The sequence below is a fragment of the Xyrauchen texanus genome, chromosome 43 (genome assembly GCF_025860055.1).
Source record: "Xyrauchen texanus isolate HMW12.3.18 chromosome 43, RBS_HiC_50CHRs, whole genome shotgun sequence".
NCBI lineage: Eukaryota > Metazoa > Chordata > Actinopteri > Cypriniformes > Catostomidae > Xyrauchen > Xyrauchen texanus.
The window spans coordinates 24,999,824-25,018,313 of record NC_068318.1 but is presented as its reverse complement, the minus strand read 5'-3'; the positions used below and the strand labels follow the sequence as shown (position 1 = coordinate 25,018,313).

General features: G+C 40.8%; 2 protein-coding genes and 1 pseudogene across 2 annotated transcripts; 2 read left to right on the top strand and 1 right to left on the bottom strand.

Annotated features, from left to right (window-relative positions):
- Positions 1-2,197: 2,197 nt before the first annotated feature.
- LOC127635830 (olfactory receptor 51F2-like) lies at positions 2,198-3,196 on the top strand. Its single transcript, XM_052116070.1, has one exon. The coding sequence runs from the start codon at positions 2,198-2,200 to the stop codon at positions 3,194-3,196; it is 999 nt and encodes a 332-aa protein (XP_051972030.1).
- Positions 3,197-3,686: 490 nt separating this feature from the next.
- Positions 3,687-4,640, top strand: LOC127635751 (olfactory receptor 52E4-like; annotated as a pseudogene).
- Positions 4,641-13,616: 8,976 nt separating this feature from the next.
- LOC127635750 (olfactory receptor 2AT4-like) lies at positions 13,617-14,600 on the bottom strand. Its single transcript, XM_052115980.1, has one exon. The coding sequence runs from the start codon at positions 14,598-14,600 to the stop codon at positions 13,617-13,619; it is 984 nt and encodes a 327-aa protein (XP_051971940.1).
- Positions 14,601-18,490: the final 3,890 nt, after the last annotated feature.

Genomic DNA, 18,490 nt, shown 5'->3' with positions numbered 1-18,490 from the left:
ACTGGTGGGTTGCAGGTCTGTACTGATCATGGACAACAGAAGAAAACGATGGAAAATGCTAATAATAAAATGTTAATTGTATAATACATAATAGTCCATATTAATAGAATAGAAATCATTAGGCTTGTTAACTCAGAAAAAAAAGAGAAAATATATTCCCTTGTTTTTGGTTGTTGATGTCAAAAGCTGTGCATCCTAACAAACTTGAATTGGGCGACCTTTTGATGATGCATACTATCTACAGGAAAGCAGAGGAGCCCAGAATCTGAACGCAACATGCAAAGTTGCATGTTTTCCCCCAATAGAAAACCTTTATGTAGAAGGTGGCTTTCAGTTTCTGCATGCATACCATCAATAAGGTGCATACAAAATTTGGTCATCCAATGTCACTGTCTTAGTAAATTCAGCCACGTTTAGCTTTTTCTTTCTAACAGTTTTTTATGGGAAAGAAATGCTTAACGTTCAACTTTGCGCATTGCGTTCAGATTCTGGGCTCCTCTGCTTGCCTGTATATATATGCATCATCAATTGGGTGTACACTTAATTTGTTCCTTAAATTTCACTGTCTTAGTACTTCAAAGGAATAGTTCACCCAAAAATGAAAATTCTTTCATCATTTACTCCCCCTCATGCCATCTTAGAGGTGTATGACTTTATTCGCCTGAACACAAATAAAGATTTTCAGAAGAATTTGTTAATACCTTTAGTCCATACATTGCAAGTAAATGGGTGCCAACATTTAGAAACTCCAAAAATAATATAAGCCAGCATAAAAGTAATCCATACGACTCCAGTGGTTAAATCAATGTCTTCTGAAGCGATATGATAGGTGTTGGCGTGAAACTCCTCAGTCAAGCTCCACTTTAACATTCACATTCTCCTTGTGTTTTGGGTGATTCACATTATTCATCCATATCGCCCCATACTGAGCAGGGAGAGGTATTTCTAGCAAAAAAGGACTTAAATGTTGATCTGTTTCTCACCCACATCTATCATATCACTTCTGACTATATGAATTAAAACACTGGAGTCATAAGGATTACTTTTTAGCTGCCAATAGAGCTGAAATATTCTTCTAAAAATGTCTTCATTTGTGTTCTGCAGAAGAAAGAAAGTCACTCATTTGGGATGGCATGAGGGTAAGTAATTGATGAGAGAATGTATTTATTTTTTGGTGAACTATCCCTTTAGCCATGTATGGGGGAAAAACTCTTAATGTGCAACTTTGCACGTTGCAATCAGATTCTGGACTACTGGTTTTGAAAAATTAACATTCCAATATTCTCTAGAGTGTATTTGTACAAAGCGTTCTCTACCACAGGTTCCATACGATTCCTTTGTTCAGCCACCAAAATGTTGATTTTGATTACATTTTTCCATCTCAGAGTTAAATTTGACAGCAGATTAGTGGCTATTTAGTTTTATATGATTTTTGAGGGTTTTTATTTGTTTCATGTCAGTCTTTTAGTTTGATATTCTGGTATGCATTTGAAAGGTGACTGGACATATTTTGAAAGGACTAGGTTCTTGAGATATATTTCCAATTTATTGTATCAATAAGCTTTTCTGAAAATTCTTCAATAAAGAGTTCCCTTGAACCAAACAAACCAGCTCCATGGTTAATCACAACCTTACAACGTTTGCAAAATTAGCAAAAATTATTTGACAAAGGTGACATCATTTAGATACATCTTTTTATGAGTCTTTTTATGAGGGAATGAATCAACAACTCCTATTAAGCATTGTAAATGATGTAATGATTGACACTGTGGCTTGGTTTCTCCTACTCCTTCTTCACACGTGTATGGGGAGATGGGTTACGACAACAGCACCTACTCTTAGAGCTCTAATATAAATGGGTCTGATGTCTGCTAGTTGCTTCATTGACAGTATGCCAACTTTGGAGAAGATAAAGTATAAACCACCTTTTTCCTATTGTAACTCTTTATAATAACTCATTCATTACCAGTCATTATAAATGCTTAAAGTTAATGTGCATTCAAATGTGAATACATATTATAATGCACGAATCAAATAATTGAAATAATATTTCATAATTAAATTAATCAAAGTTATTATAAGGCATAACCAATTATCATCACTTAGTATATTTATAAATTCTAACCATATTTTCTGTTATCAATTCTAAAAACATTTCTTTATCACAGGTGACAGAAGAAGCCAGACAACGGGCATCATGACCTCTATGCAGTCTGACTCCTTTGCAAATGTGACCTTTGTTCGTCCTGCAACATTCTTCATCAATGGCTTTTCTAATGTACCACATGCAAAGTACTACTATGTGTTCTTGTGTTTTATGTATGCAGTGACTGTTTTGGGTAATTCTTTTATTATGTGTACCATTTATTTGGCCCGTAGTCTCCACACAGCCAAATATATTGCTATCTTCAACTTGGCCATTTCTGATCTGGGTGAGAGCTCGGCTTTGATTCCAAAACTCATAGACATGTTTTTATTTGAGAACCAGGACATTTCATATGAAGCCTGCTTGGCTAACATGTTTTTTGTATTCCATTTCATGACCATGCAGTCTTTAACACTCCTTACTCTGGCTTTTGACAGACTTATTGCTATTTGTTTTCCTCTAAGGTACCATGCCATTGTAACCACAACTTCCATGTTTCTGACTGTAGGTTTCATGTGGATTTTGTCGATAGCATTAAATGTTTCACTTGTGGGTTTGTTAACAAGACTGTCTTTTTGTAGATCTACTGTGGTCAATAGTTATTACTGTGATCATGGCCCTATTTATAGATTAGCTTGTAATGATAATTCCATGAATAGTATAATGGCATTTGTTTGCTTTGCTCTATTTGTTTGCACTCCAGTGATACTCATATCAATCACATATTTCTGCATTGCCGTGGCTTTGCTTAAGATTGCCCATGGAGCCCAAAGGATAAAAGCCATGAAAACCTGTACCTCCCATCTCATGTTGGTTGCAATTTTTTTTCTTCCATTTTTAAGTGTTAACATTATAGCTTCCACAACAACTATCCATCCAAATGCCCGAATAATTAACAATTCACTGACACAGACAATACCACCTATGCTGAATCCAATCATCTACACTCTAAAGACAGAAGAGGTCATGCAATCCATAAAAAAACTGTACAAGCGAAGCAAGGTAAATACTACAATAGAAAGAAATATGAAATGCATTAGAGGGAATTAAAAAGATAAATATAGCTTTAATTTCACTGCTTTCCATTAAGAGAGTAATAACAGTGAGAGGTGCATTTTTTCCTCAATATACAGTAAATCTTTATCTGCCTGAATTAAACTCTGTGTTTTCTCAAAAAATCTGATACAATAGTCAATTGAGAGCATTTAATTGTTCATTTATTTTAAAACTGGATTGGCGGATTTTGAGCATGTTGTAAGATAATTTCACAGACTTTTCATGTTATTAGAATTGCACGTCACAGTGCTTAAATAAAAATGTCCCCTCTGTGTTTCTAAGGACACAGAATTCAGAATTAGTGTTTTAAAGAGCCAAGCTTGGTAAAGCTGCCCTATATCTGGTTTGTTAAAAAACACAATACAAATAAGTTCAGTCAAGAGTACTTCTGTTATCCATGAACTACTGGGCATCATCTTTTGGGAATCAGTTGTTCTTGTATGGCTTGTGCATGTATTATAAATGAATTGTTACATTCATCATTATGACTGTGGAGTCAGTAATTGTCGGCATCCTGCAGTATATGACACTTAGTAGCTATTTGTTTACCCCTGGGGAAGAATCTGATTGTGACTCACAGACAGTGTGTGAAATATACAATGACTCACAAAGGGATCATCTCTTTTCTTGAGAGTGGTCCTAAACCATGTAATTCAGGAATGTGTTTCAGAACCAAATTCAGTGAACTTATTCATTAAGATCCATAAAGGACCTTGCTTATTTAAAGAAATAAATGCTGTCAACTATAAAAAACAACAACATAACCCAGCCCTTAGTATACAAATTACTCAGCACAATGCCACAATGCACTGAGACTGGAAATTAAATAATAATTTCCATTTTCTCTGTTATTATGCGTATTTCTTATTACAGGTTTCACTAAAATCCTGACAACAAGACAACATAGTCAGACTCCTCTGCAAATGGCAACTTTATTCACCCTGTAACATTTTTCATCATTGGCTTTACTAATATCTCACATGCTAAATACTTCTAAGTATTCTTGTTGTTTGTGTATGTTGTGACTGTTTTGGGGAATTCTTTGATCATGTTCTGTTTATGTTCATCGTCTCTATAGCCCATAGTCTGTACACAGCTAAATACATTTGTGTCTTCAACTTGGCCCTTTCTTATCTGTATGGGAGCTTAGCTTTAACTCCAAAACTCAAAGTCGTGTTTTTATTTGAGCACCAGGACATTTCAAATGAAGCCTCTTGGCAAATATGTTTTTTGTATATCATTTCATGAACCTGCAGTCTTTGACACTCCTTGTCTTGGCTTATATAATTTTTTCCCCTCTGAGGTACCATGACATTGTAACAAACACAGCCATGCTTCTGATCATAGGAGTTTTGTTCTGTGACTATCATTGCTGTACTTGTGATTTTGGTAAATACTCTATTTTTGTAGATCTAATGTGGTCAATAGTTATTTCTGATTAGATTAGCTTGTAATGATTATTCCATAAATAATATAATTACACACATTTTCTTCTGTCTCCTGATTTTAATGCCACTTTTACACTTTTATCAGATTAAAACATTACAGTGCAAAAAAAATAAACGAAATTCTATGTGTTTGTGAAGGTAAATCAATTAGAAATTGTGTTGTTTACCTGTCCATATATCTCGATCTGGGCTGGAACAAGGGAAGATGCTTTGTGAATGTTTCCTTTGTTGAAATCACTATTTGAAAAACTTGATTTAATATTTTTAATAATTAAGGTTTGAAAACAGTATTTACCTCAGCATTTAATGATTTGAGGTTTACAGTTAGTCAAAAGGAATATGACCCTTTATTACATTTTACAATATAAAAATCTAAAACTCCTTTAAAACAATGTACATTTTCTTTAGCAGCTATACTGCAGAAGAACAAATTGTTATCTGAGAATGTTGAATATAATATTAAAAACATAATATTTTTAAATATCTAAAAAATCCTTTAAAAAAAGATGCATTCACCTGAGAAGCAGCATAAAAGATATTTACACTTGCTTTTAGAGAATATATCTTGAATAAAAATATATTTTGTCAGTGAAAAAATACACTTTTATACAAAATACACTTATATTTGTCTAAATATCTGATATGTTGCTTCTCAATTAAATGTATCTTGCTTAAAGGATTTTTAAATGGTAAACAAGACAAGGGATGTTTAAATTTAAAAATATTTTTTTCCTCTTTAATTCAGTGAATGTCATTTAGAGGTATTTTTAAAAGATGATTTTGTCCTCTTTATTGTTAGTAAGCACATTTAATACATCCTTTTAAGAGCTAATGAATAATCTTTGCAATAATTGATTAAGAAATAAAAGAATAGTTGAATAATCGTTAGATTAATCAATTATCCAAATAATCGTTAGTTGCAGCCCTAGTACCATTATACAATGTCCAATAGACCATGAAAGTAACATGGCAATTCTTGGTGCTTTTTTGTTATTGACGTATATAAGGAATTACTTAGACAAAGTCAATAGAATTAACCATTTTACATGAGGTCTTGTCAAAAATATAATACAAGTTTAAATAGAATTACCTGTGCAACAGCATGTGATAAAACAATGGCAAGATGTAAAAAAACTGTAAAACTACACGCACTCCAAACAAATGTGTTCATAAAAATAAATAATAATAATATATAATAATAATAATTCCATAAATATTATCTTGGCACATATTTGCCTTGGTCTCCCAATTTTCATGCCACTGTTGCTGATAATCATATCATATTTCTACTTTGCCATGGTTTTACTTAAGCTTGCCCATTGTGGTGACCAGAGGGAGAAATGTGAACTGTAATAGAGTAACTTGAATGGAAATGATCTGTACAGAGAAAATTAACATTAAGGAGTCTATAGACAATGCCGTCAGAACCATTCGATACTTTGAGTCTAACTCTATTTGCTATCGGATACCAGCACTTTCAGCAAAAGTCTAGAGAGGTACTTGCATGTCGTTGTGTTTCCTTGCATTGCTTTAGTCCTTTGACTGTGTCAGTAGAAAGTTCTGGTTATTCCGTTGATGTTTTAGACCTCTGTTAAGATCATGGACAGCTTGTTGCTGAGATGATGAGGCAGGGCTTTGAAGCGAGGCCTTCTACAAGGCCTTCCATGAGGGATACTCATGACTCCCCGTCAAGTTTGAGAGTCGTAGAGCAGAGAGGGAACTCTTTTCGGAACTTTGCATTACAAGCTTCCTGAACCCTACATTGTGTGGAGACAGGAAGTTGCCGGAGCGAGGGCTAAGAGCCATGAGCGCAAGAGCGCAGAGGATGTAGAGAGCTGAAAAGGCCCACACTGGTTGGGCTGTAGTGGAAAACCTCTCCCCTATTTGGCAGGTGAAGACGGCACCACACTCAGCAGATATGGACAAGGATGATGGGGAAACAGATACAGTAGGACGGGGAGTTGGCGTGCAAGGTGCAAATAAGTTATCAGTTACACTTTTCCCGGAATGCTGCTGGAAATAAGGCTTGCTTTGCTTGGAATCTCAAGGTCGAAGCTGCTAGGAGCTTTAGAACAAAAACGGCTCTTGTGTGGCAACCTATAAAAGGCTGTGTGTCGGTGTGCTATCTGCTCTCTGTGCTTAATAAAGACAGCGTGCCACAGTATCTCAGATTTAAGTTTGAATTTCCTTCTATAAAAGCTTGAATATTAATATTAAACACTTCTGATATGCACATGTATGTCTTTGCTATATCTGTGAATTGTTTAAAAATAAAGCTATGTCAAAAGAGTGTATTCTTGGCCATGAATCATAACACAGCTAACAAAGAGTGAACTTAAGTTTGCCTATGTTTCTCATATGCACTTACATATTTCTCAGACCTATATAAATGTCAATATAAGGTTATTGTAGCTTGATATAATAAGATAACTAACAAATAGTCTTCTGTGCAATAGGGCACCATTCATCTCTATGACAAAAGAAACGACTCGGTTACTAAAGTAACCTCGGTTCCCTGAGAGGAGGGAACGAGTATTTCGTAAGTAGCTTACGCTATGGGAAAACTCCGTTACTCGAGAAATATTGAAGTCTTTATGTAAAATGCATTGCAGCTGCACAGCAGACAGCAATGAGCGAGGCAGCTCGGTCATTGGCTGTGCTGCGGCAACTTGCTCGAACCAATGACGGGGTGACTCTGAACGCACGACCAATGAGCGCGTGCTTCGCGCCCGCACGCTCAGAGCCAGCCAAGATTAGCATGGCTAAGGCTATATATTAGGCGCCCCGTCATGAGAGTTCTTTAGGTTCAATTGACTGAAGCGAACTGACCAAGCACAAGCACGGCAGCTTACGCAATACTCGTTCCCTCCTCTCAGGGAACCGAGGTTACGTTAGTAACCGAGTCGTTCCCTCTCGAGAGGTCTCTCCTATTGCGTAAGTAGCTTACGCTATGGGAACACCATGCAAAACGCTGTGCGTGCTGACTTCGCTGTGTAAAGCCAGAGGCGGATGCCTGAGCCTTAAAGCAAAGTGATTATCCAACAAGCCGGCCAACGGCGAGCTATATAATGGGAAAATACAGAGCGCCTTTGCCCCAAGGAGGTCCATGGTGGGGCGCTCATTGTAAAAACACAAGCACATAACTTATGTACTGATTTTTCTATGTATTGATATGCATAAAAAATCCTCTAAGTCAGTCAGAGACGGACCTATAAGGGAGGAGATAATGCTCAGCATATACATACTCCAGTCCATTCTACAGTCAGGCTGATAGAATGTTGGAATGCAATGAGGGGACCTGTAGGTTATAAAACCTGATAAATGTCGAAGGCGAGGCCCAGCCTGCCACCGCACAAATATATTCAATGGGTATCCCACTCGACCACGCCCACGAGGAGGCCATGCTCCTCGTAGAGTGAGCTCTGACGCCTAAGGGGCATTGAAGGCCCTTGGCTTCATAAGCCAGCGCTATAGCATCCACTATCCAGCGCGATATTCTTTGATTTGAAACTGCGAGACCTTAAGTGCGGCGCCAAAGCATACGAATAATTGTTCCGTCTGTCTGAACGGGGCAGAACGTTCCAAATATACTCTGAGCGCCCTGACCGGGCAGAGTAAATTAGCGTCGCTTTCATCCGCTGGGGACGATAGCGCTGCCAGAGATATCACCTGTACTCTGAAGTGTGTGGAGAGCACTTTAGGAATATACCCGTGCTTTGGCCTAAGGACAACTCTGCAGTCGTTAGGTCCAAATTCCAGGCAAGCAGCGCTTGATGACAGCGCGTGCAGGTCGCCCACTCTCTTGACTGAGGCGAGCGCCAGCAAGAGCGCAGTTTTGAGCGAGAGCTGTTTAAGGTGCACGGTTCGGAGAGGTTCGAACGGGGCACTCTTGAGTGCGTCCAGGACCGTGGCCAGGTCCTAGATCGGCACCGAGGGGGGGCAAGGGGGGTTCATCCTCCTAGCGCCTCTTAGGAAACGAATGATTAGGTCGTTTTTCCCTAATGAACGTCCTTTATCAGGATTGTGTGACGCCGCTATGGCAGCCACATAGACTTTGCGCATGGAGGGTGTGCGGCCCGCCTCCAGCAGCTCTTGCAAAAAGGCGAGTACACTTGGTATCTCGCACGATTTGGGGTTCAAGCTCTTGGTATCACACCAGTCACTGAACACTTTCCACTTTTGGGCATATAAGCGTCTTGTGGAGGGCGCTCACGCCTCCTTGATGGTTCTCAAAACTCCACTGGGGAGGTTCTCGGGAACCCGTTGAGGGGCCATGCATGGAGGGCCCACAGATCGGGGCGGGGATGAAGAATCATCCCGTTGGCCTGCCTGAGGAGGTCTAGCCTCAGCGGAATCGGCCATGGGGCAGATTGCATCATCTGCATCAGTTCTGGAAACCACGTCTGGTTTTTCCAGAGAGGGGCTACCAGGAGCACTGCACATTTCACTTCCCTGATCCGACTGATGACCTGAGGTAGCATCGCGATCGGGAGAAAAGCATACAAGGGGCGGCTCGGCCAGACTTGGGCGAGCGCGTCCGTGCTCTTTGAGAAGAAAAGGGGGCAGTGCGCATTTTCCCTGGAGGCGAAGAGGTCGACCTCCGCCTTGCCAAAGGTTTGCCATAACCACTGAACCGTCAGGGGGTGGAGAGACCATTCTCTTGGGAGGACCTTGTCTCTGGACAGCATGTCCGCTCCCTGGTTCAGGACGCCTGGCACATGCACTGCTCTCAGCGAGCGCAAGTGGTGCTGTGACCATGAGATGAGCTCCCTGGCCATAGAGTGCAGGGAGCTCGACCTGAGTCCACCCTGGCGATTTATATACGATACTACCGTCATGTTGTCCATTCGGACCAGGACGTGTTCGTTTTTCAGGTACGGAAGCAGGGCTCTGAGAGCCAAGGCGACCGCTTTCATTTCCAGACAGTTTATATGTAGGCGCTTTTCCGGGTTTGACCAAAAGCCGGAGACAGGCCTGCCCTCGTAAAGGGCCCCCCATCCTATTTTGGAGGCATCTGTCGTGATAATTTTTCTCCGTGTGTTCACGCCCAGACTCACGCCGGTTCGATACCAGTCGACGGCTTTCCAGGGCGTCAGGGCTTTTATACAGCCTTGATTTGCTGATTAAAAAGTGGCCCGAGCGCCACGCGTGAGTGGGGACACGGCTCTTGAGCCAGCGTTGGAGAGGACGCATGTGCAACAATCCTAGCTGGAGTACAGCTGATGCCGAGGCCATGAGACCGAGCATCCTTTGAAATCGTTTGACGGGGCGCGCGCCCCGGTCTGAATGATGTTGCAAGGCGTCGAATAGAGAGCGCGCGCTCTGATGAGAGGAGCGCCGTCATCTGCACTGAGTCTAGCACTATTCCCAGAAAGGAGATATTCTGGCTGGGGGATAGCACGCTCTTTGCAAAATTGATTCTCAGACCCAGGCATTCTAGATGGCTGATAATCCAAGATCTATGCGTCGTTAACTGACTCTCTGATTGTGCTATGATTAGCCAATCGTCGAGGTAATTCAGTATTCGCACTCCCCGCTGTCTCAGGGGGGAAAGTGCTGCGTCCATACATTTCGTGAATGTACGGGGGGCCAATGATAGGCCGAATGGTAGTACTGTGTACTGGTATGACTGTCCCTTGAAAGCGAATCTCAGAAAAGGCCTGTGATGAGGCGCTATCGGAATGTGAAAGTAAGCGTCTTTCAAATCCACTGATAGGCTGGGGGCGTGTCGCAGTGACGTATAGGCCCCACCGGCAAATTGCCGTGTGCTAACACTGAGCTTACAGCTATCAGAGGCGCGGGAGCGCGCTGAGCAGCCTTGTTGAGTGCCGAGTGCAGGGGTGGGTGTGAGATTACAGGCACGCGCGCTATCTCCGAAATGCTCGGAGCATGAGCTGGAGAAATGTTTGAAACTGTATGGACAGTGTTTTCGGGTGGGGGTGCATACATCGTAATAGGCACGCGCGCCACTGTCATAAAGCTTCCCGCTCTTAGCGGGGAGTTTCTTGGCTCGCGCGTCGCATCCGTGATGCTTGCGGCATGAGACAGAGAAATGTTTGAAACTGTATCGACAGTGTTTACGGGTGGGGGTGCATACATTGTAATAGGCACGCGCGCCACTTTCATAAAGCTTCCCACTCTTAGCGGGGAGTTTCTTGGCTCGCGCGTCGCATCTGTGATGCTTGCGGCATGAGACAGAGAACTGTTTGAAACTGTATGGGCAGTGCTTATGGGTGGGGGTGCATATACCGTAGTAGGCACACGCGCCACTTTCATAAAGCCTCCTGCTCGCGGCGGGGGTTTTGGCTATGCATACAGTGTTTGTGTGTAGGGGTGCATGCAGGACAGCAGGCACGCGCGCTACCTTTATAGTATTTCCCGCTTTTACTGGGGAAGTGTTTATAACTGTGGGAACAGTGCTTGCGTGTAGTGGTGCATACATGACAATAGGCACACGATCTACATATATGGTGCGGCCAGCTGGAGCTGGGGAAGTATTCGGCACTGTTTGGACAGTATTGATACGTGGGAATGCGCACTTTAGTGTTGACACGTGACCCCTTAGTGACACAGGCAGAAAATGACTCTTTTTGTGATTTCTGTGTGTTGCCGTTAAAACGGCGTTTGATTGCAGGTGAGCGAGTTCTGTGACTGGCCCATTGACTGCTGTACAGACATTTCCAGCCGCCTGTAAGGGGACTGGGTAATGTTTCACACGTTTTAGAGAGAGAGTGGTCCGGCTTTTGCGAGACACGCACTTTCTCTTTTTCTTCCTATTGCTAGGAAGACTTACGAGGCTCCGGGTTCAGCATGATCTTGGGCCGAGGACCCCTTGCTCAGGCGGCTTCCTTCGGTTAGCGGAATGCGAGCGGCGTCGAGCGTCCGTTTCAGGTCTGCTCTTTGGCTGGGAGACGGGAGGCGCCGCCCTGGCTCGCTGCTGCTGCTGAGGCGGTCTCTGGCGGCTCTGAGACGAGCTGGAGCGCTTGGGCAGGAAGTGACGCATAGCCTGCGAATCCTTCCGAGCCTCAGTGAAGCGTTCAGCAAATTCTTTTACCGCCGGTCCGAACAGGCCGCTTGGAGCGATAGGCGCGTCAAGAAATGGTGCCTTATCCGCGTCCTTCATCTCTGTTAGCGTCAGCCACAGATGGCGCTCAAGGACAGTCAGGTTAGCCATGGCCCGGCCGATGGATTGGGCGGTGGCCTTTGTGGCTCGCAGGGCTACGTCAGTGGCGCTGCGCAGGTCCTTTAAAACCTCAGGTTCAGGTCCCGACTCGTCCATGGTGCGGAGAAGATTGGCCTGATAAACTTGTAGAACAGCCATGGAATGAAGCGCTGACGCAGCTTGGCCGGCGGCGGCGTATGCGCGGCCGGCGAGAGCTGAGGTAGATCGGCAGGGCTTCGAGGGATGAGAAGCTTTGGCTTTCCATCCAGCGGTGGAGGGTGGGCACAGATGGTTGGCCACAGCCTCCTCGAGGGGCGGGGTTCCCTCGTAGCCTCTTTCTCTTGCGCCGTCCACCGAGGAGAGCGAGGAAGAGAAAGAAGGCTTCAGGCGAGCAGAGTGCGGGGCTTTCCACGACTTTGGACAGGATAGGACGATCTCAGAGTCCATGCTGGTGCCCGTGCTCGTGTCCGCTAATGTCGACGGCGCGGGGTCGAAGGCCGAGCCCGGCCAGTCGTTGGATGCAGCGTCAATAGAAAGGCTGTCATCCTTTTCACCGTCGTCCCCTGATGCGCCGAACGAGACGAGACCCACCGCTCTGTTGGAGGGGTGCTGGTCCGCCTGCGTGAAATGGACTGGCGGCGGGGAGATCTTGGGTAGTGGTGAAGCACGCGGGGACTGGCCCGGCGTGACATCACTGAATTCCACGTGCTCTGGCAGCCTCTGTGAGCGGCGCTTTTTCTTGCGTGGCTCGAACGGAGGAGACGGCAGCACGGTGGAAGCAGGCTCCTTTGCGGCGAAGGCGGCAAAGCGAGCGCGCAGCTCGGCGAGGCCCAGGGAGTCACATTCGGGGCATCCGCCCTGAATGAGAGCAGCTTCTGCGTGGTCAGGTCCCAGGCAGCGAGTGCAGATAACGTGACGGTCCCCGTCAGGAAGAGGGCCTCTGCACAAGGCGCAGGTTAAAGGCATTTGGAACAACACCTCGAAAATTGCTCTTTTACTTAAATCAAAAGCGTCGCAGAGGCGAACACTTGTAAGTAAAAAGGATATCAGTGATGCGCGCCGGATGGCGTAGCAGAAGGCTTCGAAGGTCGGCTGAAGGCGCCGGCGTCCTCTTAGCAGTCCTGCTGTAGGCTTGTCAACGGCGGGCGAAAAGACTCCAACAATCCGGAGGATCCAGCGAAGAGAAGGTCTTCGCTGAAGGAGATTAAATCTAAAGAACTCTCATGACGGGGCGCCTAATATATAGCCTTAGCCATGCTAATCTTGGCCGCGCGTTCAGAGTCATCCCGTCATTTGTTCGAGCAAGTTGCCGCAGCACAGCCAATGACCGAGCTGCCTCGCTCATTGCTGTCTGCTGTGCAGCTGCAATGCGTTTTACATAAAGACTTCAATATTTCTCGAGAAACGGAGTTTTCCCATAGCGTAAGCTACTTACGCAATAGGAGAGACCTCTCGAGAGGGAACTCACTTTACTGGAGTTGACCCAACTTATTATTTGTGTTTTCCTTCAGAGAGTAGCAATTCCCAAAATACATACAATACACTTCAAAGAATACATGGACACAAATTTCTCTACGCCTAACAGAAAATCTTAACAGCCCAATGAGGCTTCTTTGCTTATTCAACTTGTAACAAGATAACAAGATCAACCACAACTGGACAGTCAAATAGTTTGAGATTGACATTTTATTGAAAAACTAAATATTACAAAATTAAAGTCCAAATAATACTGGAGGCATCACAGAAAGTCTCCAAAATAACATTATAAATATATGCTACACATTTTCTTTACACTTGAATCCCATTAACCTTCATGTTTTTGATGTGGATGAATTGTCAGTTTCTTGACAAACAAAGCATAAACCCTGCTTCTGATCTCTTTAGTTTTCAGAGAGTACATGATGGGATTCACACAGGATGTAATGCAGACCGACAGGGACAACGCCACCATGCTTACATCTGGGTTTATAACTATCTCAAAAAATGTAATATTGAAAAAGACAAGAATAGGAATGAAGAATAAGGCCACTAATATGAGGTGCTCTGTGCATGTAGCAAGTGCCTTATATCTGCTCTGAATATTTTTCATTCTGAATACAGAGAAAAGTATAGACATGTAGGTCAGCAAAATAAAACTCAAGGTCACAAACACAAAGAGTATAGTTAGAATGATGGCGTAAATCAATTGCCGTGTTGTATCGCTGCAGGAAAGTCTAAAAACGAGAGTGTAAGTGCAGAAATAGCTGTTGACTTGAACAGAGCCACAAAAGGACAGGGGTATAACAGATACTGGACAATAAGCTGTAACAACAAGGCCAAAAATCCAAACTCCACCAATTATATAGGCCATAGTGGTGTTTGTGTTTATAGACTCCTGTCTCAAGGGCAAACAGATTGCAATTAACCTGTCATAAGCAAGAATACACAGAGAAAATGACTCAAGTGACAAAAATGTGTAGTAAGTGTACATTTGCATAAGACACAAATTGAATGGCACAAAATTATCCATGAAAAGGTAAATATTTATCATGCTGGGCACGAGAGATGTGCTGAGCACAAGATCAACCACCGCCAGATTCCCAACTGCCATGAACTTTGGAACATGTAGACGATGATCATATAAAATGATGCAGATCAGAAATAAATTGAACATGACTATAAATATATAAAGTACAGCAAGGAAAATGACATAGATATTCGTGTAAGGCATAGAGCTGAGAGCGACAATATAGAAACCTGGAGGATGAATAAAGGAGCTATTGGGAAACAAATTTGTGGCACTCTGCATTGCACTCCTTTTTTTATGGCCCAGCTTGTTTGCGGTGTGCGTGGATTTCACTGGACAAGATCTAAGATACCTGTGGGTGTTCAGAAAGAGTATCAACAACAAAATGTTAGTCCTTTACAATTTCACTTTTATCATCTTTGTTATTTGATTATATATATTTGTTATCATAATTTTTTTAAATGACTATGACATTTTACTGCATGCACATGCATTTTCAAATAAGTATTATATATATATATATATTTACCTTGAAATAATATATTTGTACAATTTTAAGTAACATTTTACAATGAGGTTCCATTTGTCCATATTAGTTAACAAGAACCAACAATGAACAATACTTTTACAGCATTTAATAATCTTGGTTAATGATAATTTCAACAGAAACTAACATTTTCAACAAATCAAAAGTTGCATTTGTTAACAATAGTTAATGTACTATGAATTCACATGAACTGACAATAAACAATTGTATTTTTATTATCTAACAACGAAATATATTGTTCATTGTTTGTTCATGATACCTTATGCATTGACATATATTAACCAATATATTACCTTTATATAAAGTGTTACTGTATTTAAATTATTTTACATGATGGTTACAACATTTTACATTTTTGTCATTAAATATAAATGTTTAGGTGACACCAAAATGAATGCAAAGTTTACATTTCCAAGAATACATTTGTCACAGTAATAATTTCAAATAACAACAATAAAAAAAATCAATAACAATGAAAAGAAATCGAACAATAATAAACATCTTACATGCTACAATGACAGCGTTGAGGATATACATACATGCAAATGTGTTGTGTGAGTGGTGGTTTGTGGATAACTGTACTTCACAGTTCAGAAACAATGCAAATCATGAATGTTAACTTCACCTATCTTTATTGGGAAATATATTGCCCAATTTGTCCTCCAGAGGTGTCATTAGATAGAAAAGAACCACCATTATATAAAAGGTCTTGAGAGAAATTACATTCATTAGTGTGCTTTTATTTAACTAATGTAAGACTAACAACGGTACAGTATAACTAATTGACTCAAGTGTAACTAATAATTAGTCTCTTTGTTTTTGTGTTTATTTTTGTAACAAGATAAAAAGTCCCAGTGGGAGATAATTCAGTGCAGACTTTCTAATCTCTATACAAAGTGGGAAAAAGACTAAAAGTTTTGAATGTTGAGGATAAAGGACTCTTCCCTCATTAATACAGTTGGAAAAAGTAGGCTCTAATAGCTCAATATATATATATATATATTTTTTTTTTTTATGACATATCGTTGGTTATGTTTCTTCTGACATACTGATGGATGATTGCAATCAGTACAAATATACCATAAGAGAGTGACTCATTATTGCACATCTCCTACTGCTTCGCTGAAGTGTGAACACATTTAAACAACTTGATTGAGATCTTTCTTTTGTTCTTCACTTAATATGCAAAACTTACACAGACCTCGGAATTGGCAAACTACTTGAAATATATTAAAGTAACATTTTTCCATCTAGAAAATGATCCTGTTCTTCAATATGATTTTTATTTAAAACATGTAACAAAATAATACATTTGTTTCTGTCTAAAGTTAAGCTAAAAAGAACAAGAAAGTGTATATATTTCATTAATATGTATAAGAACCTGAACAATGTAAAAAAATTACATTTATGTAACACATTATGCAATGTTATATAATTAAAATCACAATCCTTTAATTCACTTATGTTAAATTCAGAATCTCCACAGCACACTTTTTTCAAATACAGTATGCACTGAAGGCAGAACACTTATCTTGAATCTTATGAAAGAATGGTTCATTCACGTTTGATTACTTTCTCAAGATTTATGTGTTTGAGTATATTTCCAACAAAATAACTTATTTCTTTTCTGGATTCAAATAAATTGTAAATCAGCAGTCTAGTTGCACAGGGTCAAATGGCTTGTTGTGTGCATTGTGATTGTGACTGTTTGCTATCCTATACTATACTAATAAACTGTGCTTTGAACACTGTTGTCCTTCTGTATTACTAGTTCCCACATTTTAAAATAATAGTCATCGCATTAAAAAAAAAATCAAAAGGTATCTTATATTTTAACTTCTTCCATGTAGACACATTTCTTCTTGATACCATTTTTACACACTTCTGCCATTCTCTCCACCTTCATGAGGTGAAAACTGGAATGCAGACAGGATTAACAATATTGAAGGAGTTCCTGGATCCTCCTCCAGTTCAAAAAATATTTTCTTAAATTATAATGTAAGTTTTGTAAAGAAATATACATGCACATTCACCTTATATTGTCCACAATCATATTTTTCATACTGTTTATCCCTGTACATACATCAGTCGCTTGTAGACATGCCTTGGATATTCGCCTGTAGTTTTCCTTATTTCAACAGCAGTTAGGGACATCAACATAGCGAAAAATCTCATTTTTCAAATGTGATTAGCTCTTTACCCATTACTCCAAAAACTTTAAAAATGGGTTCTAGCAGACCCAGTGGAAGAGACACATATTGCACATACTTTTTTTTGTAGATTTTCATCTTGCACTATTTTAAGTTATTTGTTCAATTCAATAGCTCCTTGGCCATGAGACCTAGAACCCTCAAATTACTTTAAGAACAGCCCCTCACTAGCCTTCAATATTGCATAGCATACCCTTTTTTTTGTCCATTTTCATCTCACACTATTATATGAATACTTTAATCTTTCTAATTTCAATTTACATGAATTTTGATATGTTTTTCATTGTAGCAAATTTCAATAGCTCTCTTGCCATGTGACCTACTAACCTCAAACAAGGTTCAGAATATCCACTGACCACCCTTCTATATTGCACACCCTTTTGTTTGTCCATTTCATCTCACACTATTATATGAATACTTTAAACTTTCTAATTTCAATCGCTCCTTGGTCATGTGCTCTACTGACCTCAAACAAGGGTCAGAATGTTCATTGACAACCCTTCTATCTTCCCATTTTCATCTAACAATATTTTTACATTTTATTTATTTTCAGGTTTATTTAACAGGGACAATGCACACTAATGATACATAATTAAATGTACAGTGTGCCAGAATTAGCCAATAGGCTATTTTACATCTGCTGTCCCTGGACAGGTCTTGATATGTCACACCTTAAAAAAAAACAATATAGCTGGGACAATAATTAACAACAAAGGTTTCACCTATCTAAACACAAAAGAACACAATGCGCCAGCCAACCACATTGGCATAGCACAAGAGGCACAAACAAGCAAACAAATAAACAAAAAAGCAGGACAAGGAAGACAGTGCAGCAGCAAGATTTCATGTCAAGTGTAATGTAAACAGTCCTGACTATCTATTAACCATTTCTTTAAGTTATTTTTAAAGAAGCGTACGATTTAAAATTCCTAATTTGAATGGGAATGTGATACCATTCACGAGCAGCCCTTACTGAAAAAGCTGTTTGACCAAGCGCACTCTTCCTAAACGGGACAATGCAGTCACCTCTTGCTGCACTCCTTGTAGATCTGAGAGCATTTGGTGCTGTGCTCACAAACTGGCGCAATACAGGAGGAGCCAGTCCATGCTGAATTTTGTACACAAGACAGAGATCTGCATATATAATCAAGTTTTCGAAATTCATGAATTTCAATGTTTTTCATTGTTTCATACAAAGGTAATCAATGAACATTCTGACCCTTGTTTGAGGTCAGTAGGTCACGTGACCAAGGAGCATTTTCAATTAGAATGTTAAAAAGTTTGTACTTTGTTCACGCTCCCTAACTAATTCAAGTAGGAATACGGAATGCTGCTCACATTTTCACAGGTTGATTAGCTTTGGAAAGCAAATTAATGTCAGAATCGTTAAAATAAAACCTGTGCAATTTTTCCAA

Coding starts and splice junctions, on each gene's coding strand:
- LOC127635830 (XM_052116070.1), top strand. CDS start 2,198: ATGACCTCTATGCAGTCTGACTCCTTTGCAAATGTGACCTTTGTTCGT.
- LOC127635750 (XM_052115980.1), bottom strand. CDS start 14,600: ATGCAGAGTGCCACAAATTTGTTTCCCAATAGCTCCTTTATTCATCCT.